At 45.8% G+C, this 12,896-nt stretch overlaps 1 protein-coding gene across 1 annotated transcript in view; it reads right to left on the bottom strand.

The window, feature by feature from the left end:
* CACNA1B (calcium voltage-gated channel subunit alpha1 B) overlaps window positions 1-12,896 on the bottom strand; it is a 193,285-nt gene that overhangs the window by 53,849 nt on the left and 126,540 nt on the right. Inside the window, 4 exon segments of the mRNA XM_038548580.1 lie at window positions 57-163; window positions 1,228-1,287; window positions 1,609-1,738; window positions 4,310-4,436. Of these exon segments, the coding sequence (XP_038404508.1) occupies window positions 57-163; window positions 1,228-1,287; window positions 1,609-1,738; window positions 4,310-4,436 (424 nt within the window).

The following is a 12,896-nucleotide window of genomic DNA, read 5'->3' on the forward strand; positions in this document are numbered from 1 at the left end:
CACCACAGCTCTGGAGACTGCAGCCCAGCCAGGCCCAGAGCAGACATGACACTTACGAGAAGGCAAACGCCACCAGGGCCCCACTGACCACGATGAAGTCCAGAATATTCCACAGGTCCCGGAAGTAGGCCCCAGGATGCAGCAGCAGACCCAAATCAATCATCTTCAGGGGAGAAACACACATTAGGTGCTGAATATTTCACAAAGAAAAGCAGGGCCAAGCCCAGACTCACAAGGCCGGGGGAAGGATGCCACCCAGATCACACCCCCTGAGGGTCTCCGTGGGCCTCTGGACCGCAGTGCCAGTAATCCAAATATCCCCACATGGGCATGACTGGCTGAGATCTTGCCTGGGCTCCCAAGCCCTCTGAGCCTGAATGAGACCCCTCCTGCCCTGCTAGGCTGCAGGCACACAGCACCCCAGGGAGCCCATGCCTTGCCCAGGCCCTCTGAGGGTCAGCTCTCTGCAGGAGGAGGAAGAGCTGTGAGGCTCCTAAGGACCTGGCTCTGCCACCCCCAGAGCTGTGATTTCTGGCAAGCTCCTTAACATCTCTAAGCCTCAGCTTCCACGTCTATAAAATGGGATGACGCCCCCCCCCCCCAAAAAAAATGCTTCCCCTCTTGAGTTTTTAAAAGGAAGTAAAAACGCAGAGGTGATACACAGATGCACACACAGGAGGAAGGTCACGAAGTCATGGGTGCACCCTACGCAGCTGTGCAAAGATGGCACACGTATGCACATTCAGCTGTGCACACACGCAGCCACACATCAGATGCCGGTGAAGGCGCAATGCCCGTCAGCACTTAGAGACGGAAATGGTCAGTCCTTATCCAAACACGAAACACCAGGGCTCTTTGAAACAAGTCTTCAGCACCCACTCTCCACGACGTTTGGGTGTTGAGGCCACCGCTCTGTCCCTGAGTGCCCCCTCTTCCTGGTGTGCTGTCACGATGTAATCCTGAGGTTGAGCTGGGCCCACACAACCCTTGGTTCGTGGTGCAGTGGGGATAGGAAGGGCACTGGTGAGCTCTCCCCAAGCTGCTGCGGAGACTCTCTGGCATGCCGGCCTGTCCTCTGCAGCACACAGCCGCACACACGTGTGCATGCCTTCTCTCTCCGAGCACACCCACCACAGGCCATCATCGGAGCTCACAGGCCCCGGCCCGTGTCAGTCACGAGGGAAGATGAGCAAGGCAGGGGGCCACCAGGGCAACCACATATCTCACCTTTATCACCATCTCAAAGGTGAAGACGCCCGTGAAAATGTAGTCCATATACTTCAGGGCCTAGAACCAGGAGGAAGGGGACTGTCAAGGCTGGGCCAACAGCTGGAGCCAGGACAATCCCAGCAGTACCACATTTTTCCTCCAGGCCTCTCAACAGACCTTGCCTTGCCCAGAGTTCTGTGGGCAGCTGTCTGGGAAGGCGTGTGTGCCTGTGCGCCAGGCCTGCTCTGGCAGCGACTCAAGCCCAGGCATACGCGCTTGCTCTTCTGTCTGTGCCTCAGGGCTGGCCAGGAGGCGCCCCGGACCTGCTCCCCACACCCCTGAGGGAGCTGACGGGCCCCCCGCACCTCCCAGGCCCAACCAGCCCAGTGCTGTGCTCACGTTGTTCCTAGGCGAGTCTGTCCGCACTGGGTCCTCGGCAGCCAGGGCAATGCTGCTCAGGGCGATGACCACAAGAATGACCATCTCGAAGTACCGCATGGTCACGATGTAATGACAGAAGCGGCGGAGCCTGGAGGGCAAAGCATGGGTGGCCTGAGGCCCACAGGTGGGCGGGGCTAGTCCCCGCGCTGGAGCACATGCTCAGCCTCGCCCTGGGGAAGGTGCCGTGGCAGAACCGAGTTGGACTACACGTCCCTGTGGTTGGGGGGACAGCGGTCAGGCGACTGACGGTGACTCAGGTTCTTGAGAAGGTGTCCCAGAAAGAGGGGTGGGAAGGCTGCAGAAACCCACAGCAAGGGGCAGCCAACTAGGGCTTGCCGGCCTGCGTCTACCTCCTGTGTACAGACAGCCTGCCCCGTGGTGTTGACAGCCTTGCTGTAGGTGGCACTGGCCCCTCCAGAGAGGTCCGTGCCGCCCCCACTCTTCTGAGCCCCCAGGGCCGTGTGTGCACACCCACAGCGTCTGCCATCCTGCAGCACCAGTCTGTAGTGCTGACCCCTACCCTGCTCCGCCCAGGCACAGGCCGGACACAGCCCAGCGCTGAGCAGTGTAGACAGACATAAGCCAACAGGACCCTCTGAGTTGCTGACAAACACCACAAGGTGGCAGCAGACAGTGACTAGGAGATCCGGGAAGACCCCTTGGGGGCAGTGAGGCTGCTCCCAGGTGACCTGGAAGAGCAGCCACAGAACCAGAGCCGTGGTGAGGCCTGCCCCTCCCCTCACCACTCCTGCCCTATGCTTCAGGCCTGGGGTCTGCAGGGGCCTCCCACCTCTCAGCCACATGCACGCACTTCTCTCTCTGCCTTGAAGGGACTCCTCAGTTCTCTTCACCATGACCACTGCCACCTTCTGGACTCCATGCCAACCAGCGCCACCCTTCCCAGGCCCCCTGGTGATCTCCCCTGGTCTTTCTCCATGGACACACCTTTGCTCCTACCTCAGGATGCTCCATCTCTGCCTCTTTCCTTCTCCATCTCTGGAATGACTATTCATGCTCAGCTCCAACCAAGTGCATGCCCCTGAGACCCGTGAACATAAGACCTCCACCAGCTGCCTCTGCTCTGGTCCCGGCCCTCACACAGAAACTGAGTGTCATTCCTTCCCCTTCTACATCTAACTTGTCAAGTTCCGCAGATTCTCTCCAAAATGTCTTACCAAGCATTTAACTCCCAAACTTCCCCACGTGATCACTATCATCAGATCTCCACTATTTCTTCCTGAAAACCTTAACTGCCTACTGAGCCCTGTCCAAGGATTCTGCCCAAGTGCTGGGGTCCTGCTGACCCCCAGCTGCCTACAGCCTCTCTGCTCTTCACAGCACTTCCTTCGCACATAGACTGTGGCCTGTCTGTCGGGCTCACAGCAGCCCACTGGCCTCTGTGTTTTTCCACTTGGTTGTCTCTTCAGCTGTTCTGCGCCCGACGCCCTCGCTTCTGAACCATTGTGATTTCTCTCCTCACCACAAAGAATGCTTGCTCCTCTCTCTTCACCTTTGCACTCATTCACCCTTCAGGATTTGGCTGAGATCCCTCACTTCCTCTAGGAAGGCTCCTTGACCTTCCCCGCCTGCAGCCAGACACAGAACCTCCCTACCTCATCTGCTGGGACTGCATGTGACTGATGGGCAACCTGCCTCCTCTTCCACCACAGGTCAGCGCTCACAGGCAGGGGCCGCTCTCCCTAGCAGAGACCACACGCTCCCAGGAAATGTGGGCTGGGCGAGAGCATGAAGAGAGCAACGGAGGGTGGATAGTGGAGGCTGGGTGAAGACTGCACACTGGAGGGCTGGGCACTGGGGGTGCAGCTGGCTCCCTGTGGCCCCTGCTCTACCATGCTGGCTTCACGTGCCTTCCACCTTTGCTCTATCTGTTGCCTCTACCAAGGATGGTCTCCCTGCTCTTCCTCAGCAACCTCACCTCCCATTGAGGTCCAAGCTGACCTTCCTGCCCTGACATCAGCACCCCCAGCAGCATTGTACTTCCTAAGACGTACCACCACGTGACATCCAATGTTTATGGATTTGTCTGGTTTGCTGACTGTCCCTCCCACCTGCACACAGAGGCTTATCAGTGACAAGGGTCCTTGTTCTGTGCATTGCCCTATATTCCCAGGACCTAAAATGCCATAAGTATGTCAGTACTGGTTGATCTGACTTAGTAGTCGGACCGATGAGTGGATGAGAAATGCTGGTGACGTCGTGACAAGCAGTGGGGAGAGTAACAAGCACACACGTGAGCTAATGGGGCGCACACACACACAATGCATGCACAGCAGGCACACAATGGGCATAATTGGGTGCGTGTGCAATCACTGTGGGTGATTGTGGGTGACGAGCAATCGCTGCAGGCAGGCTACACTGGGACTGACCATCTGGGTTCAAACCCTAGCTCAAATACCAGGGCTGACTGGCTGTGTGTCTGTGGATAGGCCAGGTGCCATCCCTGTGGCTTTGTGTGCTCATGTGGAGGATGAGTAACAACCATATGTGCCTGTGGGTTGCTGTAATGACCAGGACACTAGTACATGTAAAGTGCCAGGAATCGGGGGCTGCTAGGTCACATGTAGCACATATTGCTACCATGCCAATGGACTGTGGCCACAGACATGGGACAGGCACATGGCAGGTGAAGGAGACTCACAGGTTGGTGGGGCTTAAACAGAACATAGAGCTGTATGGGACGATGGGTCGGGGCCCGCTCCTCATCACATCGTCAGCTTCCACCTCCTTCTTCCCCTCGGCTTGACTTTCCAGGTCCATGTTACCACCTACAAGGACAAAGAGCCACCAAGTTAGAGATGTGGTGCCCATGAAGCCCGCACCACACAGGTCTTACCCGGGCAACAGACGCGGTCCCAGCACTAACCCCATAGGCCTCCAGGGACCCAGCCAAGGAGGTGCGTGTGGCTGAGAACACAGCTTCACATAAGCCTCCCTCCAGTTGTGGTCAGATCCTACCTGAGCCAGCACTGGAGGCCCTTCTGCACCTCTCACTGCACCAGAGTCAGGTGGGAACTACACTGTGTCTTTTGCTGTTGGTCTGGATGTGCTACAAACACCAAAGTCCCCTTTGGCCCCAGACATCAGGGCTAGCAGGCTCAGCTCACTAGTTCAGGGCTTGGTGCCTCCTTGGAACAAGGCACAGTGTGGCTGCCTGATGACAGTGCCCCACTACCTCTGCAGGGACCTCGGGTCAGCAGGAGAGGGAGGAGCAGGGGCCAGCCCTGGAGCACAGACACTCTTCTGAACTTGGCAGTTGGGGCAGACACCACCTAGGAGTCTCTCCTCCAGGACCCTGGCAAAGGTCTGCAAAGCTGGGACAGGGAGCCAGGGAGCACCTTTACCCAGTCCACATTAGCTACAGGCTCCTATTGGGCTCCTCACTGCTCACTCCCCAACCCACCCCTGTCCCTCATTTCCATCCTTTGCTTTCCCACTAATAAAACTACCCAGGTTTGCAATGTCCATGACCTTGTTCTTGTTAAGTGGATTCTAGAGTTTGCGCGTAGTGTTTTCCTCACAGTGACTTTCATTTTCCACTATCCTAAAGTGTGTTTCCATTGTTGTGGATAATGGTTCCTGAGACCTCAGGGCTGCCCAGGAAGGTAGGGCAGTGCCTTGGAGCCAATGCCTACGTCTTACGAGAAACATAAAAGCAGAAGATGTTAAAGGGCAGCTGCAATGCAGGTGGTTATCCCCAGAGCCTGGGTGGCTGCTAGTCCCATAGAGAATGGCTGGGCCAGAGAAAAGCCCTGGCTGCACATGGAGAAGCTCATGGCGCCAGTGGTTGTCGTCACCAAATCCCTGCGGATGCGTAATGATAGAATCTTCTCAGAAAGAGATCTCGCAATAAAGCCCTAAAAATTCTGTTTATTGATTTATTCTGTAAGACATTAGCTCCCTGGGAAATCAAGCATGCCCACAATAATCTGTATTCACAGAAGAATTTGTCTCAAGGTATTCCACAATGACAAAAAAGTACAAAATGTACACTCATAGGAAAAAGACTACGTACACAATACTCACGATTCACATACCACAGAATTAAAAACACCTACAGTTTTAACGACAAAAGAAACTTATGGTATTGTAAGTTAAAAAAAAAAAAGACTGCATACTTGTATATCCCAGATGAGCTCAACTCCAAAACTATAATATATATGGGAAGAGAAATAATACCAAAATAATAATAATAATTGTGGTGACCTCTCAGTGGCTGAAAGTCATATTAATTCTCTTCACTGTACCTTTAACATTTAAAAATTTTTTCCATGATGAGCATGCATTACTTTTAAAATAAGAAATGTTTATTATTTTAAAACCACAGCAGGGATACCTGGGTGGCTCAGCAGTTGAGTATTTGCCTTTAGCTCAGGGTGTGATCCTGGGGTCCTGAGATCAAGTCCCACATCAAGCTCCCCGCAGGGCCTGCTTCTCCCTCTGCCTGTGTCTCTGCCTCTGTGTGTCTCTCATGAATCAATAAATAAATAAAAATCTTAAAAAAAATAAAACCACAGCTTTTCAGACTCCTCCCAATAACAATAAGGCAGGACCAATATGGACTCAATAAAGAATTCTGCTGCTCGAAAGACGTGGAACAAAGATGCCAGACACTGGATAGAAATACTCTTCCTGAAAACGATTTACAGTAACAACAAAAGCATCAATTAAGTCAAAGCAAACCAAGAAAACCAGGAGAGGATCAAAATGGAAATGCAGCAGACTAAGTAAACTCATTGTTAGAAGCAGGTTACCAAAACAACAACAACTAACAACTTGACAGTAATAAAAGTTAAATCATGAAAGAGGATCCAGCAAATTGGGCAGAGTGAAGATGAAGAGAACATTGATGAGAAACAACCACATGCTGGACATGGTCCAAATGCTTTACACCTCATAACAGCACTCACCGCTGGTGCCATCACCTCTGTGTTCTAGATTAAGACCTGAGACGTTACCTGGGGAACGTGACCTACCAAGGATGGGGTAAGAGCCCTGAGCCGAGGGCTCACTACAAGGTAGGGAGCCACATGAGAGTTCATACGGAGCCATCCTCCTCAAAGAGGGCTAAGGTGAGCCCAGACTTCTGGTGCCCTGGGCTCCTGGGAAAGCAAATGTAATGACAAAAGCATCCCTCATATGGCACCACAGACTGAGCAACCCATCTCCATGAGAAGAGAATTTAAGCCCTACCGACATCCATGCTATAGAAAGAGTTTCCTTCCTATACATTCAGAATGGCATTAGCTATATACCATCCTTGGGAGAATTGAAAAAGTCATCAATCAATTCATTTTCTATAGGGCTTATCTCACAGAATCCCAGCCAAGAAATGGTGGATTAGGGTCAGTAATATATAAACTCAAAATAAAAAATGTCACCAGACATGGAAGCAAGGTCACCATGAATAAAAGAGAGCAGAAGTAAGTAATAGGCTTTACCCTTCATAAACTTCAGATACAAATTTTGAAAAAAAAATTTTAGATGAAGAATATAAAGTAGCTAAATATAAATGTGTAAGTAAATAAAAAATAAATCTTAAAGAAATGAACAAACAGTAAAAGTCTATAAAATTGACCCATTCCAATTACAGGGCCTCGAAAGAGTCCTGTATTGTTATTTTTCGTCACTACCTCCCCAGGTCGGGAGTGAGTAATTGATTAACAAGGCAAGGAAACCACAAATGTTGGAGAGGATGCGGAGAAGAGGGAACCCTCTTGCACTGTTGGTGGGAATGTGAAATGGTGCAGCCACTCTGGAAAACTGTGTGGAGGTTCCTCAAAGAATTAAAAATAGACCTGCCCTACAACCCAGCAATTGCACTGTTGGGGATTTACCCCAAAGATACAGATGCAGTGAAACGCCAGGACACCTGCACCCCAATGTTTATAGCAGCAATGTCCACAATAGCCAAACTGTGGAAGGAGCCTTGGTGTCCATCGAAAGATGAATGGATAAAGAAGATGTGGTCTATGTATACAATGGAATATTACTCAGCCATTAGAAACGACAAATACCCACCATTTGCTTCGATGTGGATGGAACTGGAGGGTATTATGCTGAGTGAAGTAAGTCAATCGGAGAAGGACAAACATTATATGTTCTCATTCATTTGGGGAATATAAATAATAGTGAAAGGGAATATAAGGGAAGGGAGAAGAAATGTGTGGGTAATATCAGAAAGGGAGACAGAACATAAAGACTCCTAACTCTGGGAAACGAACTAGGGGTGGTGGAAGGGGAGGAGGGCGGGGGGTGGGGGAGAATGGGTGACGGGCAGTGAGGGGGGCACTTGACGGGATGAGCACTGGGTATTATTCTGTATGTTGGTAAATTGAACACCAATAAAAAAAATAAAAAAATAAAAAATAAATTAAATAAATTAATTAATTAAAAAAAATTGACCCAGCATTTCCATTACCTGTGTGACAGATAAACTTAAAATGGACTCATCCACTGAAAACACTATAAAAACTGAACAGAATACATAATATAACTGTTTAAAGGCACTGGGAACTAATCACCTTGGACAGAAGCCAAGAAGCTACAGTCCTCGGGAAAAGGGAAGCACAGAGAGTGAGCCCATGGTCCCCCCCAGCTTCCTCCCTAAGGCCATGTACCTATTTGTAGGCAAGGAAACAGAACCCAGTAGAAAGCAGCACTCTTACAGGGAGAAAGAGAAAAAGACTGGAGTTTGAGAGTAACAAAGTACCTGGAAATGAAAGGCAAAATCCCAGAGTGAAGTGCAGTGGGGAACTGAGTCACTCCATCCACCCCACTTAATTACACTCCCCTCACTGTTGCACATGTGCAAGATGAGGCCAGTCTCCATTAGAAGCAAATCCCCTCAAGGAAGCTCATGTCAAAGAATAGAGCACAGTTGAAGGCTTGATGCTGGGTGTCAATGTCAACAGATTTAACTTTGCTATTCCTAAATTTTAGCAGGGTTATTCCTGCTTGTGCCAGTGTCCTAGGTAGAAAGTTGCAGAGATCTTGAATCATTGCCCTACACCCCATCTTTCCTATAAGGCCTATTATTTTCAGTGCCTGGTTTTTCAGGAATGCATATATCATGTTGTAGCAGGAATGTCTGTAGTTAAGATAGAAAATTATATTCATAAAAACACAAGAAATAATAAGTGTCAGGGAGGATGTGGAGAGAAAGGAACCCTCGTGCACTGTTGGTGGGAATACAAACTCTGGAAAACAGTATGACGGGTCCTCAAAAAATTAAACATAGAATTACCACATGACCCAGTGATTCCACTACTGGGTCTTTACCTAAAGAATAGGAAAACAATAATAAAAAAGATACATGCACCACTATGTTTATTGCAGCGTTATTTACAATAGCCAGAAATGGAAGCAACCCAAGTGTGCAGTGACAGTTGAATGGATAAAGAAGATGTAGTGTATACACACACACATGCTGGAATATTACTCAGCATTAAAAAGAATGAAATCTTGCCATTTCCAACCATATGGATGCAGCTAGAGAGTATTATGTTAAGTGAAATAAATAAGTCCAAGAAAGACAAATACCATATGATCTCATTCATATGTGGAATTAAAGAAAAAAACATTCAAACAAAGAAAAGAGAAACAAACAAACAAAAAAACCAGATACTTCTACACAGAGAAAAAACTGGTGGTTGCCAAAGGGGAGATAGGTGGGGAAATGGGTGAAACAGATGAAGGGGATCAGAGTCCACTTATCTTGATGAGCACTGAGTGATGTAGAGAACTGCTGAGTCAGGTGCACCTGGGTGGCTCAGTGGGTGAAGCATCTGCCTTTGGCTCAGGTCACGATCTCAGGGTCCTGGGATCAAGTTCTGCATGGGCTTCCTAATCAGTGGAGAGTCTGCTTCCCCCTCTCCCTCTGCCTCTTCCTCCCCCACTCATTCACACACACACACACACACTCTCTCTCTCTCTCCTTTCAAATAAAAACATTTTTAAAAAATTGCTGAATTACTATATTGTACACCTGAAGATAATAACACTGTATGTTAATTATACTTTAATTTAAAAAGAAAGAAATGATATAAAGATATGAGATGCAATATAAAAAGGAAAGCCAAGAAACTGATAAATCTAAATAAACATGATCTCTATAATAAAGTCAAAACAATAATAATATCTACTTTGTAAGATTGGAAAAAGGACTAAAATGTCCAACGAAGGACAACAATAACAAGGAAGATGGGAGAAATCTGATTGCAGCTGTTGCTCTAGGGTCATAGCATTGCTCTAAAGGGACTTGAGTGTAAAAAATAACTATAGACTTTGTTACACGTACACAATAGTCATTACAAGAGTAACCAGTAAAACAACAACAACAACAACAAAAAAAAGAGTTCATACTTCTAAACTACCAGAGGGGAAAATGTGATACACAAGCAAATAAACAACCAATTATTCAATATTTCTAAAAGGAAGGAAAGAATAAAAAAGCATAGGAATAAACGGAAAAAAATGTCACAATGTAAAATAGATGAAGCAAGTCCAAGTAAACCAATACAATAAATACAAGCACAGTCAGCCTGGCTGTTCACTGACAGATTATTCAGCTGCATTTTTAAAACACACAGTTACATGCAATTCCCAAGAGACGGGTCGCAAGTCAAAAGATGGAAAAAGATACACCTGCCAAATGTTTTTTTAAAAGTTCAGTTCTGGGGCACCTGAGTGACTCAGTCATTTGGACATCTCCCTTTGGCTCAGGTCATGATCCCAGGATCCTAGGATCAAGTCCCACATCGGGCTCCTTGCTCAGCAGGGAGTCCGTTTCACCCTCTACCTGTCTCCCCAGCTTGTGCTCTGTCTCTATTTCTCAAATAAATATATAAAATCTTAAAAAAAATTTTTTTTCAATTTCAGCTCTATATTCACAACAGAAAAATACACTTTAAGAAAAAAAATCATTAATAGAGTGACAGAGGGTCAGCACAAGAGGCTCAGACCTTATGAGATGTAAGGGTTCACACACATATAAAAACCCCCAATACAGAAAGGAATATAGATCTTAATAGAAATAGGTTTTGTGATGAAGAAATAAAACAAAAAGCCCCACAAAAGAGATTCAAATACACAGAGCCACAATTTAGAAACATATACAACAGTACTTGGTCATCTGTTAGACTGTTTTCTATACTGAGCTGCATGTTTCAAACTATTCAAAATAACTGTATTAATATATATATTTATACTATATTTAAACATATAAATAAAATAAAATACATATAAATGAAAATATACATATTATATACTCATATGTATATATTATATATTAATAATATAATATATCATTATATATTATATATTCATATTTGTATATACTCATATGTGTATATATATGGTGTACATGTTTATATATATATATATATATATATATACACACCAAGAACTGACAAATCTAAAAAAAAAGATTCAATGCACCTCGCTCAATTATCAATGAGTCAATCAGGCAAAATATTAGTGAATACACAGAATATTTACCAATACAACTAAAAACTTGATTTAGCAGACATATATAAAAAGGCCAGTGTTCCCCAAATTAGAGAAAACATATTCCTCTTTTCTTTTTTTTAAAGATTTATTTATTTATTTGTTAGAGAGAGAAAAAGCATGAATGAGAGGGGCAGAGGGAGAGAGAATTTCAAGCAGCCTCCACATGGAGTGCAGAGCCTGATCTGCAGATTACAACCGGAGCTGAAACGAAGAGTTGGTGCTTAACCAACTGCACCACCCCAGGCACCTCAAAAATGTATTATTTCTCTTAAGCACATGTGGAAAATTTACAAAAGTTGATCATGTGCTGAGTCCTAAAGCAATTATAAATATATCTCAAAGAAATCATCATACAGGTCATGTTCTCTAACCATAGTGCAATTAAGTTAGAAATTAAGGCAACAATCAGAAACAAAAGGATTAAGATATAAATTTTACAACTGGAAATTGAAAAACAGACTTTAAATAGTTCATTGGTCAAAAATTATTTATTTATAAGCAGTATAACTGTGTCTACATAGAAAACAAAATAATCTACAAAGAAATTATTTAGGGTAACAAGAAAGTTTACTTAGCAACTCTAAGTGGCTGGAAAGAAAGTCAACATACAGAACTGCCCTGTATTTCTATACAGTAGGAGCAAGCAACTTAAAAATACAAATTTTTAAAACAGTATCACTTAAAAAACAGAATAAGGCAAAATAACAAAGACCAAAAAAAGGAATTTTAGGGCAGTGAAACTACTCTTCTGATACTACAAAGGTAGATATATGTAATTATATATTTGTCCAAACCCTTAGAATGTAGAACACCAAAAGTGAACTCCAATATAAACTATGAACTTTGGGTGTAGGCTCATTGATTCTAACAAATGTATCACTTTGGTGGGGGGATGCTGATAGCAAGGGAAGTTGTACATGTGCACGGGCAGGGAGTATATACCGAATCTATACTTTCTGCTTAATTTTACTGTGAACCCAAAGCTGCTCTAAAAACATTTTAGGGCAGCCCGGGTGGGTCAGTGGTTTAGCGCCACCTTCAGCCAGGGCATGATCCTGGAGACCCAGGATCGAGTCCCACATCAGGCTCCCTACATGGAGCCTGCTTCTCCCTCGGCCTGTGTCTCTGCCTCTCTCTCTCTCTCTCTCTGTCACTCATGAATGAATAAATAAATTATTTTTAAAAATTTAAAGATAAAATGTTTAGTATAAAAGAGATACAAATACAAAATCAAGGAAGTAAGATAAAAATCCTATAATCTTACATTTGAATTACAAATGCAAAAAGAACACATGGTATATTATTCTCTTTAAAAAAGAAAAAAAGTACAACATCTATTCATGATTTAAAACAAAACAAAACAAACCCTCAACAGGGTGCCTGGGTGGCTCAGTCGGTTAAGGGTCTGCCTTCAGCTCAGGTCATGGTCCCAGGGTCCTGTGATACAGCCCCATGTCGGGTTCCCTGCTTAGCAAGGAATCTGCTTCTCCTCTTTCTGCCCCTCCCCCTGCTTGTGTTCTCTCTCCTTCTCTCTCTCTCAAATACATAAAATCTTCTAAAAAAAATGAATAAAAACCCTCACAAAGCAGGTTTTAGAGGGAACATGGCTCAACATAATAAAGGCTATGTATGAAAAACCCACAGCTAATATCCTCAATAATGGAAAATGGAGGGCTATCCCCCTAAGATCAGAAACAAGACAAGGATGTCCAGTCTCA

The sequence above is a fragment of the Canis lupus genome, chromosome 9, assembly GCF_011100685.1.
Source record: "Canis lupus familiaris isolate Mischka breed German Shepherd chromosome 9, alternate assembly UU_Cfam_GSD_1.0, whole genome shotgun sequence".
NCBI lineage: Eukaryota > Metazoa > Chordata > Mammalia > Carnivora > Canidae > Canis > Canis lupus.